At 31.3% G+C, this 16,360-nt stretch overlaps 1 protein-coding gene across 3 annotated transcripts; it reads right to left on the reverse strand.

Annotated features, from left to right (window-relative positions):
* Nucleotides 1–454: 454 nt before the first annotated feature.
* On the reverse strand, nucleotides 455–4,643 carry LOC107613295 (uncharacterized). Of its 3 annotated transcripts, none has more exons than XM_088495223.1 (4): nucleotides 4,188–4,643; nucleotides 1,877–2,108; nucleotides 1,238–1,364; nucleotides 455–835 (listed from the first exon to the last, which is right to left on the reverse strand). In XM_088495223.1, the coding sequence occupies exons 2-4, from the start codon at nucleotides 2,062–2,064 to the stop codon at nucleotides 764–766; spliced, it is 387 nt and encodes a 128-aa protein (XP_088351349.1). In that variant the 5' UTR covers nucleotides 2,065–2,108; nucleotides 4,188–4,643; the 3' UTR covers nucleotides 455–763. The 3 variants fall into 3 exon arrangements, with proteins under 3 accessions (XP_088351349.1, XP_088351350.1, XP_088351348.1); XM_088495224.1 differs by having other exon boundaries at nucleotides 1,877–2,113; XM_088495222.1 differs by lacking the exon at nucleotides 4,188–4,643 and having other exon boundaries at nucleotides 1,877–2,763.
* Between the last annotated feature and the right edge of the window lie 11,717 nt (nucleotides 4,644–16,360).

Consider the following 16,360-nt stretch of genomic DNA (forward strand, 5'->3'; position numbering starts at 1 on the left):
AAAAAGTAGAGAAAAAAAACTATAATATACAAGAAAACTATTAGAGTAATGATCAAATTCAAATACACAACTCATTTAATAGTAACACAGTTACACACACTCATGAAAAGAGAAGTGGAGTAGGTCGCTGTCCAATTTGGTGTAAGTAATCCTTTGTACCGAGTCACATGTGAGACAGTGAGAGTCACAGGTCAGAGACGAACGAGTTGCTTGTGAGTACTCACTACCCAGTAGTGTGGTCCATTCAATCCCATGCTTGGTCATTTGTGGGATATTGTTCAACTGTTGCATGGTGAAGGATTATTACTTCTTTATTTACTGTCTATGGTATTTAATGATGGACCCATAAAGCATTAAATTATAAATATACCAAAAAGGTTGAACCAAAGTTGAAGTTATGACTGCAAAAATGGAATGGCCTAATAAGCATTATAGTTACTGCGTCCAATGCGCATAAATTGAAGAAATGATTAATATTGACCAACCCAAATATGAAAAGACATATACACTCTTATTAAAGTAGAATCTAACACAGTAACACACACTTAGGATGTGCTTTAAATTCTGTACTTAAAAATCCCATTAAAAAAAGAGACTCGTACAATTAATCTCAACTTCATCTTCCATAGTCAAAACACTAAGTGGCAATAACAGCTTCCCTACTTGTAAGTAAGAACCGACTCTTTGACCCCATAAAATTGGTTCTATGCTTGATACAAGAGAAGTTTGGAAGTTGTTTAAAGTTCACAGCTATCATCTAATCTCACTTGCCCTCATTCGGTTTAGGAATTTTCTTGTACTCGTAATTGTCAATGTTCACCTTTTGTTGCAAGGCCTACACAACAAAACAAATAAAAGTGAATCTTTGATAGTCATTATTACCCGAAATTACTAATGAAGATAACAACAACAAAGCCTTATCCCACTAAGTGGAGTCGGCTATATAGATCAAACAATATCATGTCTACACTGAGAATGTTTACCCTGAAATTTCTAATGGAAGGGAAGAAAATTTTAGGCCCCGCAACTAGATTATCTCTCAAACCACTATATTCAATAGTCAAAATGTACACCAAAGCATTATCTATAATGGTGAATTCTTCATGCCAGCCCCATATTTTTCAACACATGTTTAAGTTTAATATTAAATACAGTGCTTATTGAAAAAAGTTCATGTAAGTAGATACAATGTGTTGAGATATATTAATTTTTCATGTATTTAGGGGAAAAAACACACCTTGAGCTCATCCTCCAATGAGATGGTTTTTGGATTGTATGCATCTACTGGTCCAAGTCTAGACAATGCTTTTCTTACTTCAGTTATTTCCCATTCCTGATCATCCTTCACCTTTGCAATATCCTTGCTGCAAGCATAAGAGAACAAATAAAAAAGGAACATCTAAGTAGATAACATAACTAACTAAAATCTAGGGCTTTATCCTGTTTTCTTAGTTGCATTTAGGAACAAGTGACATTACTAGAAAACCACCATAAATATGTTTATATATATGCATACCAGTCTTGAAAACATGGTTAAGAAATTAAGAATGTGAACAGTGTTCTCCATGCATTGGATTCTATTGAATAATGTTGATCCAATATTATAAAATAACACAAATCTTTAAACCTTGAATGCCTTCAATAAGTGAGATAATAGATTCGGAATGAGAGCTTCAAAAACTGGAAGAAGCATGAGTTTTCTGTGCCTTCCAAGATAAGCCTAATTGATAATGCAATATTCACATGTTTCCCGTTGTGTAGCCATATATACCTTTGGTTTTATAGACCCAACACCTTCACTTCTTCACATAACACAAGAATATAGATTTTCACTATTCACGCCTAAAAGATTTGGATTTTAGAGAGATCAACATACCTGCCTTGCAAGAGATGACCTAGGCCAAGAGCACCAAGAACAGTAAGAGATATCATGGGAAGGCCATATCTCAGAAAGGGGCTTTTCCTGCCCCATCTCTTGAAGGAACCAGAAGAACCTGGATTCTTAGCTGTCGTACTTCGCTTCCCATTTTCTTCTTTTGCTTTTGCTGTGTGAATTGTACTCATTGATATCCAAACTACTCAACACCACACTGGGAGTAGTAATTCTCCTAAACTTTGAATAGCACACCATCATGACATGGTTTTAGATTTGAGAATGAATTCTAATTTCCATATTTTATGTTTTATATTGTCTTAACTAAAAATCAGTTAGTTAGTTAGTTACAATTCAGTGATGTTGGGTTCAATGGACTGTGTGTTGAGGCTAATATCATTCATTGAGACATTATATCAAACATTTGGTAGGCACAAATTAATATTAAAGCTTTTGAGGGCAAATACCAAACCTAGATTATGTTGTTTTTAAGGAAAAGGTAAATGATTATTTTCCTTGTCACTTGCTGCTGCAAAGGTGAAGATCCACTTCCTCCGAGAATGTCTCTCTCTAAGTTTTGTTGCAACTTGCAACACACAAACAGGAGAGAGAGAGAGAGAGAGAGAGAGAGAGAGAGAGAGAGAGGGAGAACCTCAGTGAATGACACGTCAGAGAATTAAGGCCTGTGGGCCGTAAATTGGGTGATTTTCTTTTTTGTATACTGGGCTCATTGGTTACTTTACTTTTGTTATGTCCAAAAACCTTAAAGCACAATTCCTAGTTTCCAACTTTTGTTATTTTAAAATTTAAATCAAGGTTCTGAGAACCGGACCGATCATCGAACCATTCTAATCATTGGTTCATTGGTTTACTGGTCCAACCAGTCCAACCGTGGTTCAACCGAAAAACCGTTTTAGAATAAAATAATAAATAAATTATAAATAAACATCCTAAAATATAATTATAGTCTAATATAAATCTTAAAATATCTTCCAAATTTAAAACACTACATGAAATGTCATCAACCAAAGCTACATGATCTTATCAAAATACAAACTCAAACGTTAATAAGTAAACAAGACAAGAGAATGTCCTGAAACCAAAAAGTTATAATAACTTTAATAAGGAGATAATTGAGAACCATAGATGGTAAACAAATTCATGTGAATGGTGGTCACTTTATAATAATAAATTAAAGACATTGCACATCATCCTAGCAACAAAATTCTGGTTCCAACAAGACACTAAATCATGTCTTGCAAGTTCAGCACAAAGCTTATGTATATTTGCTAATCTCTCTTTCACATCCCATTACTCACTCCCACAATTCGTTGTATATGATATGATTTCCAAACTCACCTGTTACTCTTGCACAAACTGAATGTCTGATCAAAATGTTTTGTTTATTCCTCTAGTCATTATTCCCCAAGCAATACTAGCAGGTAGGAGTGGGAACAATCCACATCCCTCCACAGTTTCATGGTTTATGTTCTTACTTTATCAATTATAAATTCCTACAAACTTGTTTGGGTAGGAATAATGTAGGATAGACCAACATTTCACTTCAAATTAGTCTATATTATTTTTTATTTTTCAGTTGATGGTTTCAATGTTTACTTCGTGTACTTAATTTGCGTAAAATAAAGTGGCATTCTATCCCCAGAAGCACTTTTCCCACAACTATTTCAGTTCATCAATATTACATTCTCATAATCTGACTATGCAAAATTTTAAATACAAATAATATTCAATTGGGAGTGATCAAGCATACAATCATTTCTGTAGTCAATTTATCAAGCTTCAAGTCCTCAACAGCTTCACAAACTTTAATGTCAAGAACAATCAGTGAAATTAAAAACATGAAGCATAGAATAAATCAAAAGATCACCAATTGCAAATTTTTTAATAAGAACAGAATCTAAGAACAATGAAAAATGAAGAAAGATTACCAGTTTTCAACCCAATTTTAACAAAGCTCATCACAATAATTAACAACAACAAAAAGCACTGAAGGAACAGTGAGTCAGTAACATAGGCAGTGCAAATTTAAAATTTATCATCAAATACAATCAGTGAGCAAAGCCAATCAACCAAGCACTGAATGAGCATTCTCTTCTGATTCTGTGACTGGGAAGCAACAAATTCAAGTTACAGCAACAAATTTAACAAATCCTAGTAAAGTCCCGAATTACAACAACATTCAGATCAGCAACAAGGCAAATTTATTGATTAGCAATTCAGCAACATGCAAAAATACAGGGAGAAGGGAAATCTGGAAAAGAGAGAACAGAGAAGCGATGGTGCACGGACTCACCAACGGTCGACGGCGAGTCGGCTACCACCCCACGGAAGGCGACGAAGCAAGAGACAACCCCACGAGTTGCTTCTGCCGCCGGCGACGAGACAGACGAACCACGAGATGCCAGTGACTGAGACGAGACTCGAGTGAGACTGGGAGGCAGAATCGAGCAAAGCCAACACGACGCGCAGCAACCAACACGCACAGCTCGAGCACTCACTGGCGGAGGGAGGCGCGAGCAGCCGAGCACAGAGGAGAGAGGCGAGATGCGAGCACACGACGCGGAGGATCCGGCGAGAGGCCCGAGAGCACGAAGACGGAAGTTCTTGAGTACGACGGACGGCGCCGCAGTCTCTCACTCCGACAGACGGCGACAACGATTGGTGGAGGCTAGGGTTTGCTTTCTTTGGTGGAGGAAGTAGTTGAGGAAGGAGGGATAACGTGTGCAACTGCAATCCCTTTTTCCCTTTCAAGGAAGGAAACGACGTTTTTTTTTAACCGGCCGGGTTCTGGTCCGGTCCGACCGTCCGGTTCATCAGTTCTCGAGCGATTTTGATTGGGCGGTTTTACACACTGACTCGGATCATTTCTTTGCTGGTTTCTAGTTGAACTGATTCGATCGGTCAGTCCGATTCGATTTTCATAACATTATTCTAAATACTTTATTGAAAGAGTGGTATTTTCTTGACAAAAAAAAAAAAAAAGAGAAAGAGGTATCTATTTTCTATTTTTGATTTGGAAATAATAATTAAGTAATTGGCTAACGACAAACCCTTAAATAAATCTCAGTACCACGGCGAATTAGTCCTTAGCCTATCAGGATGAGGATACTGTGAGAAACAAAAAAAAAACGTATTAAGTATTAACAGAGACCTTCATTCAATCTCCTCAATTCATTCAATGGTTCAATACAAAAGTTATATTATTTATTTATTTATTTATATAAAAAATATTATATATACACAAAAAATTAATACCAATTTAGTAATATTTATTTATGTATAAATATATGTGGTGTTTAATTTATTTTTAATATATATTTTATATTGCAATATGTATGTTGTATAGATGATTAATTTTTTGTATATACCTAATATTAGGGCTGGAAGTAAGTCAAGCTAGCTCATCGAGCTCGACTCGTTAATAGCTCGATAAGCTAAGCTCGTGAGCTAATGAGCCAAGCTTGAGATTGGAATTGAGCTCATAAATTAAATGAGTCGAGCTTGAGCTTGGATAAGCTCAGCTCATTAGCTCGTGAGCTGACTCGATTATATATATATAATTATTAATACACATATCCTATATGCATTTAATCAATATTTTGAATATTATATATATACATATGACATAGTACTATATAATTATATATATTAATGATCTTACTTATTTAAAATTTCATATTTATTTTTTACATATAATTTTGATATAGGACATAAATAAAAATTTTATAATTTATTGATAGATAACAATATATAAAATTGATTTTTTTAATATTTTTTAAAATATATAAGTTATAATTTATTGATATAGAATTATAGATTATGTATTTATGTTTCTATTATTTGAGCCAGCTCGTGAGCTTTTGGTGAGACGAGCTTGAGCTTAAGAAATAGGCTCGATTGTTTATTTTGAATATTATATATATACATATGAAATAGTACTATATAATTATATATATTAATGATCTTACTTATTTAAAATTTCATATTTATTTTTTACATATAATTTTGATGTAGGACATAAATAAAAATTTTATAATTTATTGATAGATAACAATATATAAAATTGATTTTTTTAATATTTTTTAAAATATATAAGTTATAATTTATTGATATAGAATTATAGATTATGTATTTATGTTTCTATTATTTGAGCCAGCTCGTGAGCTTTTGGTGAGACGAGCTTGAGCTTAAGAAATAGGCTCGATTATTAATGAGTCGAGCCGTGAACCAAGCTCAATTTTTGTGAGCCAAGCTTGAGCTTGGTCTAGCTCGACTCACTTCCAGCCCTACCTAATATGGTTGTAAGCATATAAATGTCAAACCAGTAAATCTCATAAAAGTTACCATATTCAAAGTTTAAGTAATACCAAAAATTTAGAAGGAAAAAAATGTTCAATCAAACTAAAAAAATTCATATCCAAAATGAACAACTTCTATCCACTCTAGACTAGATTGTATTTGCATTTATTGTAATGTTTACCAAAATAAAATTGAAAATTCACTTAAATTTATAATTTAATAATGTCAACAATATTTTCCTAATCAGAAGTGTATTCTCTTTGTTATGATTTCCTCAACTTTATATCGATTAATTTTTCATGTCGAATTTTCCTAAAACTTAGTCCAAATATTGACATCTATAGACCATAATGTGATCCGAAACTTAGAACAACTTGACAAGTACAATAAAATGTCTAATTAAGCAACTAAACATAAAACTTTGAGTAATTAATTGCAAACTTTAGATGCCAAAAAAGCATGTCATATTTCCCAACTTTATAATGTCTGATTAAGTTGCAACATAACATAAGAAAGTGATCATCATTTAAATACATTATTATCAGCATAAGATTAAGAGCAACAAGGGAAATCTCCATTAAAACCAAACTAAAACAACCAAAAGTGAAAGCAAAGTTGAGAATATTCTTTCAACTTCAAAATCTTTCAGTTGAAATCAATCACTTCAGTCATGGCCTTTTGATCTTTCATGGTGGTGGTGGTGGTGGTGATGGTGGTTGATGTTGGTGTTATCTTGGTTTTTCTACATGACTTTGTCACCTTGTTGTTATTAGGGGGCTTAGGTATTACCTGAAGGATTACCATGTGTTCATAACACGCAATGGAAGAAAAGAAAGTAATCCTTAAAGATTTATTTTGTGCTTAAACTTTATTCCAATAATAATATATAGATCAGATCTAAATACCTGTGTACGCTAGTAAAAATCACTTTCTCCTTCGATGGTACGAAGGCGCTATACGTATCCACACCGAGACCAACCTTTGCTGTCAACTCCTTGACCGATGGACATCTGATCTTAATTGAGAAACCTCTTGCAACTCTTTGCACGCTATAAAATTCTTCTCCAAGAATTAAGCTCACATACAGTTTATGTATGTAGAGGTGAAGGAATAAAACTATTGTTTTTGTTCTTTTCTTTTTTCTGTACTCTTGGCATACATATATATAGTGTGAGATTTGTTACTGATTCCAAATTTGAATCTCAATTCAAATTTAAATCATATCTTGAAATTCTGAATATGAATCCTTCAAATTTATGAATTATATCATAACTCAATTTAAAACAGAATTAGTTAGGATCTCATCTAAACTTAGAATTCAAATTTAGAAATAGAATAACTAATTATTCTCAAATCTTATTTAATATTCTCAATTATCATACTATTATTATATTTTTGATGCTAGCAAAGAGTATAATAATATTCTATTTGAATTAATAAATTATTTATTTGATCAAATCAAAATAAGAATTAAATAATTCTATAGTAAAGATTAGAACACTTGTTAGTGTGTGACCCTATAGATTCATTACTAAGCGGGTAATAAATTAGTCATACTAAATTTACTAATCAAGGTTGGCGTCTAGCAACACTCCTCAACAACCCGATAGTATGATGTAATATATTTTTACTAAGAACCTCAGAAGAACAAAGTATAATTCTTTCTATCTTTCCAGCTCTTGGTTAACCCTAGAGTATGGTTTAATTGTCAAACTCTAACTTGTTACCATTATTATAATGAACTGTGAATGACCTAAGAAACTCATTTCTTCATTCATTCAATCCCCTTGACCAAGGTTTTATTTATCTCAGTCATTATAATCATAGAGCTCAAACTCTTCACCGAGAGTTGACGGATTCCTTATTGACTAATCATTAATTCTACAAGTATTTAAATTATACCCAATATTCATTCAACTAGCACCTTAAGGTATTAGATGTCCGGAATCAAAGTATAATAAATACATTTTTAATTACTATGATAGTCGCAAGTCAAAGAAAACTCTATTACCATGTTCATCTTGAGAATATCTTATTGACAAATATGCGGTAATTATAACCATTAGAAATTCTCAAAGTGAGTCAGTTCAATGGTCATATGTCTATATACACCATCTATATATACAATTTAATAAATGAGATCTATTAATCTTCATCTAATGAAGACCATTATATATATATATATATATATATATATATATATATATATTGATCTTTTCGGATTATTAATGTCCTTTTTAATAATCCTATGACCAAGAACAATTTAGATTAAATTATAAAAAATTTATCTCTCAATATTATGATCACTATCACAACGATAAATCTCTAAATTTAATCAAGGACCTTATTATATTAACATTTTAATATAATAATAATAACAAATTATTTGACACATAATTGATTAGATTGTGGTCATACTATTTATTCCCAACATTAACCTACACCCCAATTTATCAGTGATAAGGTTGTTCGTATGGCCTAATCGTTGCAAGTGTGGGGGAAGATCATGCTTTTTGTAGCATATAGACTTAAATTATGTGACTTATTTTTTAAAATAAAGATGGTTCTATTGACAAATATTATTTTGAACAATTTTATTGAAGTTAAAAATTAAAAAAAATAGTGAAAGAATTTATATTATAATTTGACTATTTTTATTTGTATTTAATTTTTTTAATTATTATTTTTAGTTAATTTTAATTAATTTTATTTTTCAAAAAAAAGAGTCAAGCGGGCTAGCATTTTGAACCCACTTTAGTTGGCGGGTTGGGGCGGAGCGGCCCGCTTTGCCACCCCTAGTTATGAAGAAGCGTACAAATGTTATGTAAGGTATGCCAAGTGTGTGGGGTTTAGAGTTCGAAAGGGGGATGCGGCTCCTAATAGAACTGGCAGTTATGTTCGACATAAATTCTTGTACAATAGAACAGGTGTGAGAGAGAAGAAATGCTACGCAACTACTAGTAAAATAAGAAAGCAAAAGCCTGATACGGAACAAATTGTAATGCAATGTTGTCAATTTATCTTGACAAGAGTTGTTCAATGTGGATAGTGAGAAAGATTGTAGAGGATCATAACCATCCTTTGATACTGCTTAAATTAGTTCACCAAATTCCAAATCAGCGTACAATGACAGATGTGGACCAAGCGCAAGTGGATAGCATGCATAGACATGGCCTCCCACCTTCGAAGATCATGGGTCCTATTGTTGGACAATCTGGTTGTTATGAATTTGCTGATTTTACAAAAAAAAAAAGATTTGGATAACTATATTGAAAGAAATCTACAAAGATCATTGAAGGAGATGTAAATACAACTCTTAATTATTTATGTGGGAAAGTAGAGGATGAACCTATGATGATTGTGAGACACAGTTTAACAGATGACAATAAATTGGAGCATTTATTCTGGGTGGATGATATAACACCCTAACATACAGATCCTTATGCTCGAGTCATAAGTCAATGATATTAAGGTGGTATGATTCCCAAGGTGGATTATAATATGTAATTATATATGTTGAAGGAAAATATTAAACGAGAAGCCTGAAAAGAAGTAAAAATAAAATCGCAAAAATGGAAACTCTTATGTATCGATAACATATAAATGAGGCTCGATCAAAAAGTAAAGGTAAGGATAAAACAGTAAAGTAGAATGAGATAAAGACATAATATAATGGTATAATATATGCAAATAGCCACTAGTCACGACCTGTGAAGCTTAGGCCTGCTAGGGTTACAAAATGAAAACCAGTTTGACAACAGAAATTCTTATCTCTCCCAAAAATACATCACAGCCTCTATAGACAAGTTTCAAAGGATTAAATACATAGCATAAGTTTTCAAAACAAAAGCGGAAAGAACCTAAGAAAATGTAAATCAGAGAATTTCAAAGGTCTTCACTGTCTTTCAGATAAATCACAGCTCATTGCTGAGCATCTGGACCTACATTTGAAAAACAAGAGATATATACGGAATGAAAACCCCCGACCCATAAGTTCCCAGTATGATAAAAGTGCCAAATAAATACAATGTACTGTAATATAAATTCACTAATCATCTTAAACTTCTTATCTCGTCATATCCATCCTAGGTTCTCACTAATCCATAACTTGGCAACTATCTTAGGGGATTCTAATACTAACCCAATATCCTTCGTACTTTCACTACCTTCCCAACCAGATAATCCAAGAACCAATCCATCCCTCAAGTAATTCAACTTTATACAAACACAAACAATACAGACAAGTAATGCACAGATAAGGTAAGTATGACAATTAGCAAATAATCATGAAACATGTACAATTAGGAAAACTAAGGCAAGTAAGCAAACCCAAACAATTCAAACATATGCATATGATGTATGTCTATCCTACTGACCGTGAGCTCACGTATCGGTTAACTGCCAGAACCCGACACACCCAGTAGCTAACCCGGATATCATCTCTCTATTGCGCATTAATATCATTAGAGGGAATACGTGCCCTGTCACCATTAAAGGGATTATGTGCCCTGTCACCGTTAGAGGGTATCGGTGCCCTGTCACCCTTGCAACCAGAGAGAAAATACAAGCATACTCACGTTCAATATTTTCCATTCATGATTCATTTACTACATTCAGTCATTACTCATATATGCATCTCCGGCATACTTTTATTTTATTAAAATTAGTGTCGAAATTCTTATTTTATTAGCTCTATCTTATTAAACTATAAAATTCTATTTTCTAATTTCTTTAAATAATAATTAATTTATTCAATAATTATTTACTAATTTCTCGAATTTTACAGATGACCTATGTCGATTTGACTACCAGTATTTTGGTGATGTTTTAGTCTTTGATTCTACCTACAGAAAAATAAGTATAATAGGCCGCTATTGATCTTTTCAGGCACAAACCATCATCGTCAAACTTGTATTTTTGGCTTCAGTTTGCTAGCAGATGAACAAACAAAATCATACAAGTGATTACTAGATAACTTTTCAGAGGCGATGATGAATAAGCATCCCAGTCTTGTCATAACGGATGGTGATAATGCCATAAAAAGTACAATTGAAGGAGTTTTTCTAAATGCTACCCATAGATTGTGTGTTTGGCATCTGTATAAAAATGCAGTATCTCATATCAAGGATCCAGAATTTTGTGAGGAATTCAAGAAATGCTTGTATGCTAAGTTTGAATGTGATAAATTTAAAGAGGATTGGCATCACATGGTTGAAAGGTTTAATCTTGTGGGAAACGACTGGATGGAAAAATAATATAGAAGGAAAGAACAATAGACTACTGCTTATTTGAGTAGCAAGTTTTGCGCTGGATTTAGAACTACATCCAGATGTGAAGGCATAAATTCTTTCATAAAAAACTTTGTTAGACTCAAGGGATAGTATACTGGTGTAAAACCTAGAACGTGCTTTAAGGGACTATAGAAATAGAAATAATGAGATTGTTTTTGAACTCAAAACAATAAATGGAAAACATGTACCCACTATAGGTTTACGTTCTCTTGTGCATCATGCTACGTCAGTGTATACTAGGGAGATATTTTGAAAAATATTATAGAAGATTAAAGGTGTGGCAGCTTTGGATATTGTGTGGTGTGGTAGTCGTTCAACAACTTAGAGTACAAGATCATCAAGTATGGAAGACCTGATCATGAGTACATTGTTTTATATGATCAAGATACTCAGAAAATGGTGTGTCCATGTCAAAGATGGGATAGTTATGGCATTCCATGTTCTAATATGTTTTGCGTGATGAAACGGAAACATATTAAGGAATTGCCAGAAACTCTTCTATTGAAAAGATGGACTAAAGATGTTAAAAAAATTAACGATGATCAAGGTAACATAAACGGAGAACAGAATGAAGAAAGGAGCATTCTGATGCGGATAGGTGCATTATCAGTTGCTAGTTCTCGTATGATATACTTAGGAGGCAAAAAATTGCCTTATTTTCGCTACATAATGAATGAAATTTCTAGAGTGACGAAAGATTTGGAAGCAAAATTGGAGCAAACTATTTCACAGAAAAAAGGCAAGAAAGTTGGTGATCCTTGTGTTGCAAAATCCAAAGGTGCACCAAGAGTCTAAAAAGATGAAAATAAAAGACGACAATGTTCTAAGTGCAATCAAACTGGCCACACAAAAAGGAAATGCATAGAGAAAACCGCTGAAAAAGATGTTCAATATAACAATAGAATGGCCAGCGAAGATGAATTTGAAGATCTTGTTGAATATGTTGGTATTCCAAATGATCAGATAACACGAGAACTTATTATTACTCACAAAATTTATTATTACTTACTAGACTAAACAACTAATATCATGATATTTTGAGTTAATATGTATGTTTTAACTTTGGTTTTTTTATATAAAATTTATACTTTTGTTAATTTTGAACTAACTTTTAGTAATTTTATATGAACAGATTACAGTTGCTTCTTCTGTAGATGTGAATGTTAAAGATATATACTTTTGGAGTGAGAAAAAGAATTCACAATTGCCTCAAGAAGATATAAGTAAAGTCTAAAATTCTAGTATACACATTACTCAATTTAGTATATTTCCAATTCAATCATTCTAAAATTATACTACTATGAATGATTTCTTTGTGAAGTTCAAGTTCTACATTTTTTAGAGGAGATAGCAACCATACTTTTATTAGCTATGAAACTTCCTTATATGGTCCAATTCTCAGTCATAGATGGTTGTTACAAGTAATTAAGATTTGTTGTCATTATCCATCTTATATTTAGTTTTCAAATAATATTTTCCCATGAATTTATATCTTTTGGGATTTAATAGCACGTGAATGGTTTAGTTTTTCATTTTGATAGGCCATGCAAAATGCACAACAGTCAGATAAGGAGTTATTTTTGAGATTAATATCATGTATAGACAGCTTTGTACCATGAAAGTATATTTGGGACTAAAGACATGGATACTAAAAAAATATAGAGATGTTTTATGATTATTAGTTATTTGTAGAAACTTTTTATTTAGACACATTAATAAAAGAAAATAATGCAAGTCTATATTTGTAACTAACTGTTTATGAATATTATTAAATTACTCCAATTTATTATTATTATTATTATTATTATTATTATTATTATTTCCAATAAATCTATGTTTTTATGCTTCATAATTTTTTTATTAAGCACATTATATACATAGTAAAACACATATTATTATTAAACAAAAACATTATAAATTAAGACTATATTAAATAATTAATGCTAATAATTTAATAGTACTCCGCATTAGTATAACTTTTTTATAATTAATGTACTTCATTTCTAAGATGAAAGAGTCCCACCGAATAAATTTTGCTAAAATCGAATCGACATTAGATAAAAATACATAATCCAATAGGGTTGTCAATACATATCCTACTCGCGATATCCAAAATGGAGTTGAATCCACAACCTTTCTCATGTAATAACTTGCAATAAGTGAGCAACCACTAAATTAGTTAGTTAATTTAGTAATTTGGATCATTAGTTTTTATTTTTTATTTTATTAATATGTATGAAATTTGGAATGATTGAATTTTATATTTGTTTTGAAAAAATTTGATATTTCTGCAGGTAGTTTATGGTAGGGTTTAGAACTTTAGGATGTGAGTAGAATTAGGGTTGAGAGATTTTCAACCCACGGGTAAGATAGGGTAGAATTTTAATGAAATTTTCAACCTGCAGGTAGGGTAAGGTATATAGATAACTAAAAATATTATTTATATAATTTAGGTTTTAGCAGGAAAAAAAACTACACAAGTACATTTTTAATTTTACAGAAAAAAAGTTTAAAATAGAATAATATATAGTCAAATACAATAGTAGTAAAAAAAAAACTCATTTTCAATAAGTCAACTACACAAATACTAAGAGTCAATAATAATTAAATTTTTTATATTTGATTTAATTATTTTTTATAACATGTTTTGTATCTTAAATATTATTTTTATATGAAAATATATTTATATAATATCATTTATTTCTTATAGACACCAAAAAGAATTTAATTTTTATAAAAAATAATATCATTACATAATAAAATAATTAAATAAATAATAAATATAATCTTAAAAAAATTTCTAATCAGGTCCTACTTGCAATGCTAAACATTTTTGGAGAAATTTTGTAATGAAAAATTTTAGAATACGATTTTATTCTTATCCATTAATATAGTACCTTAGATTCTAATCCTTTAAATGTCCATTATAGTCGTATAGATCAATACAAAATAGATATTTTAATTAATGATAATTTAATGCATGTTTAGATATAATTATGTCGTTTGAAAAATATTTTTAATTAAAGTTTATTTCTTTCAACAAATTTTAGTGTGTACGATAAATTTTGTCGAATTAAAAAAATTACTTTTAAACAAAACATAATAAATAAATAAAAAATATTTTTCATAAAACATAATAAATAAACAAAGTATACTGTTATATCCTAGTACTCATATGTAAAAATATTTTTTTAAGGTGATATATTTAAATATTAGATTACTTATATTTTTTATAAGATTCTTTTAAAAAAATTATTCTAACAATTTTTTGAAAGTTACACCTACACAAGCCAATGTATTATTACTATCCGATTTATATGTAAATAATAAAAATGTGAAGAATAAAATAAATTTAATTTCAAGATAGATATTATAAATTTTATTCACTTACTTTGTTTTTTGGGTTATATTACGTTATTTAGGTTAAAATCTTAGGTATTTCAATACTTTTTATAAATACTCATTGATTTTATAATAGTGCATGTCGATTTTTAATATGAATGTAATGCAATAAAATATTACGTATTAAAAAAAATAAACATAAAATAATAATTATTCTTATGCAAATACATTATAACTAATAAGCTCAATTTATAATAATCTAAACTTCATAGACTTATAATTTATTGCAAAAAAAAAGTAATGAAATTTTCTAAAGAAATAAACTAATAATTCTAATATAAAATCATAACAAGACTAGACTACTCCATAAAATATAGATAATCAAAACACTTTCTTCAAATGAAAAAAATTAAAATTATTCCTAATTTAAATTATTCTAAAATTAAATTGGTCTTAAATGGTTGTTCCAATTTTTTATAGCCAGATATTCTATTCTCCCTTTTTTGATGTTGTGATCTCTACTAACCAAATCAATTGCAAGGCGCGTTCTTGTAAAATCATTCATCCTCTGTTATAGAATAAATTTATAATGTTATATTAGATTAAAAACTAGCTTATCAATTTAATAAATTAAATACACTACAAGAATAATTAGTTTAGCGACAAATTTTTAGTGGCAACAATACAATAGTCGCTATTTTTATAATTTAAGTTATGTTTTTGTGGCCATTATATATTTGCCACTAATATTATATATTATAATGGTAATTATTATTATTGCCACTAAAAATATTAAAAAAAAACTATGTTTTAGTGAAAATTTTTAATGGCCGTAATACTATGGCTAGTATTATTTTTATTAAAATAACTTTTTCTTAATAATTGTTGGTCAATTGCAAATTTGCAACAGAGGGGGAATGCAATCAGAGGGTGTGACGTGTGAGTGCGAGAAAGGGAAGGGAGAGCTCACTGCGGAAACCCTAAGCTCACTGTCACCGTCGCCACCGTCGTCACCGTCGTCACTGTCATCGCCGCCTTAGGTCATCTCCACCCTCCGAATCGGCGCCTCTGCCTCCCCTGACATCTTCCTCCACCTTGTCCCCTTCCGCTTTTCCAATCTCCGCAACCTCCACGTCGAGGAGCCTCTCCATTCCCCTTCCCCTCGCTCTTCCCGTTTCCGCCGGAGGGCGCTCTCTCAAGGTGCATTGCGTTGCCGACGACACCTCTTCCGCCGAGACCAATCCCGATTCACTTTGCTTATCCAATGCCGGCTTGGCCGCTCTCAGCGAAGGTCTTCCTAGGCTTACATTACGATTGAAATCTGAATCGCTCTCTAGTCATAAGGTACAAGCTCCTTAATCTTCCTCTCATTTATGTTCTTGTGCTCCAATTTGTGTTCTACTGCAATTTTTTTCCATATCTCTTATCAATTTGTGGTTTTATCTGAGTTAATTGTTCTTCCAGATTGGATTCCACTTTTCTTAGTTTTCTATTGATGAACTTATTGCAGGCTAAATCGGTAATTCAGTGATTC

This window comes from Arachis ipaensis, chromosome B8 (assembly GCF_059453495.1).
Source record: "Arachis ipaensis isolate K30076 ecotype BB chromosome B8, ASM5945349v1, whole genome shotgun sequence".
NCBI lineage: Eukaryota > Viridiplantae > Streptophyta > Magnoliopsida > Fabales > Fabaceae > Arachis > Arachis ipaensis.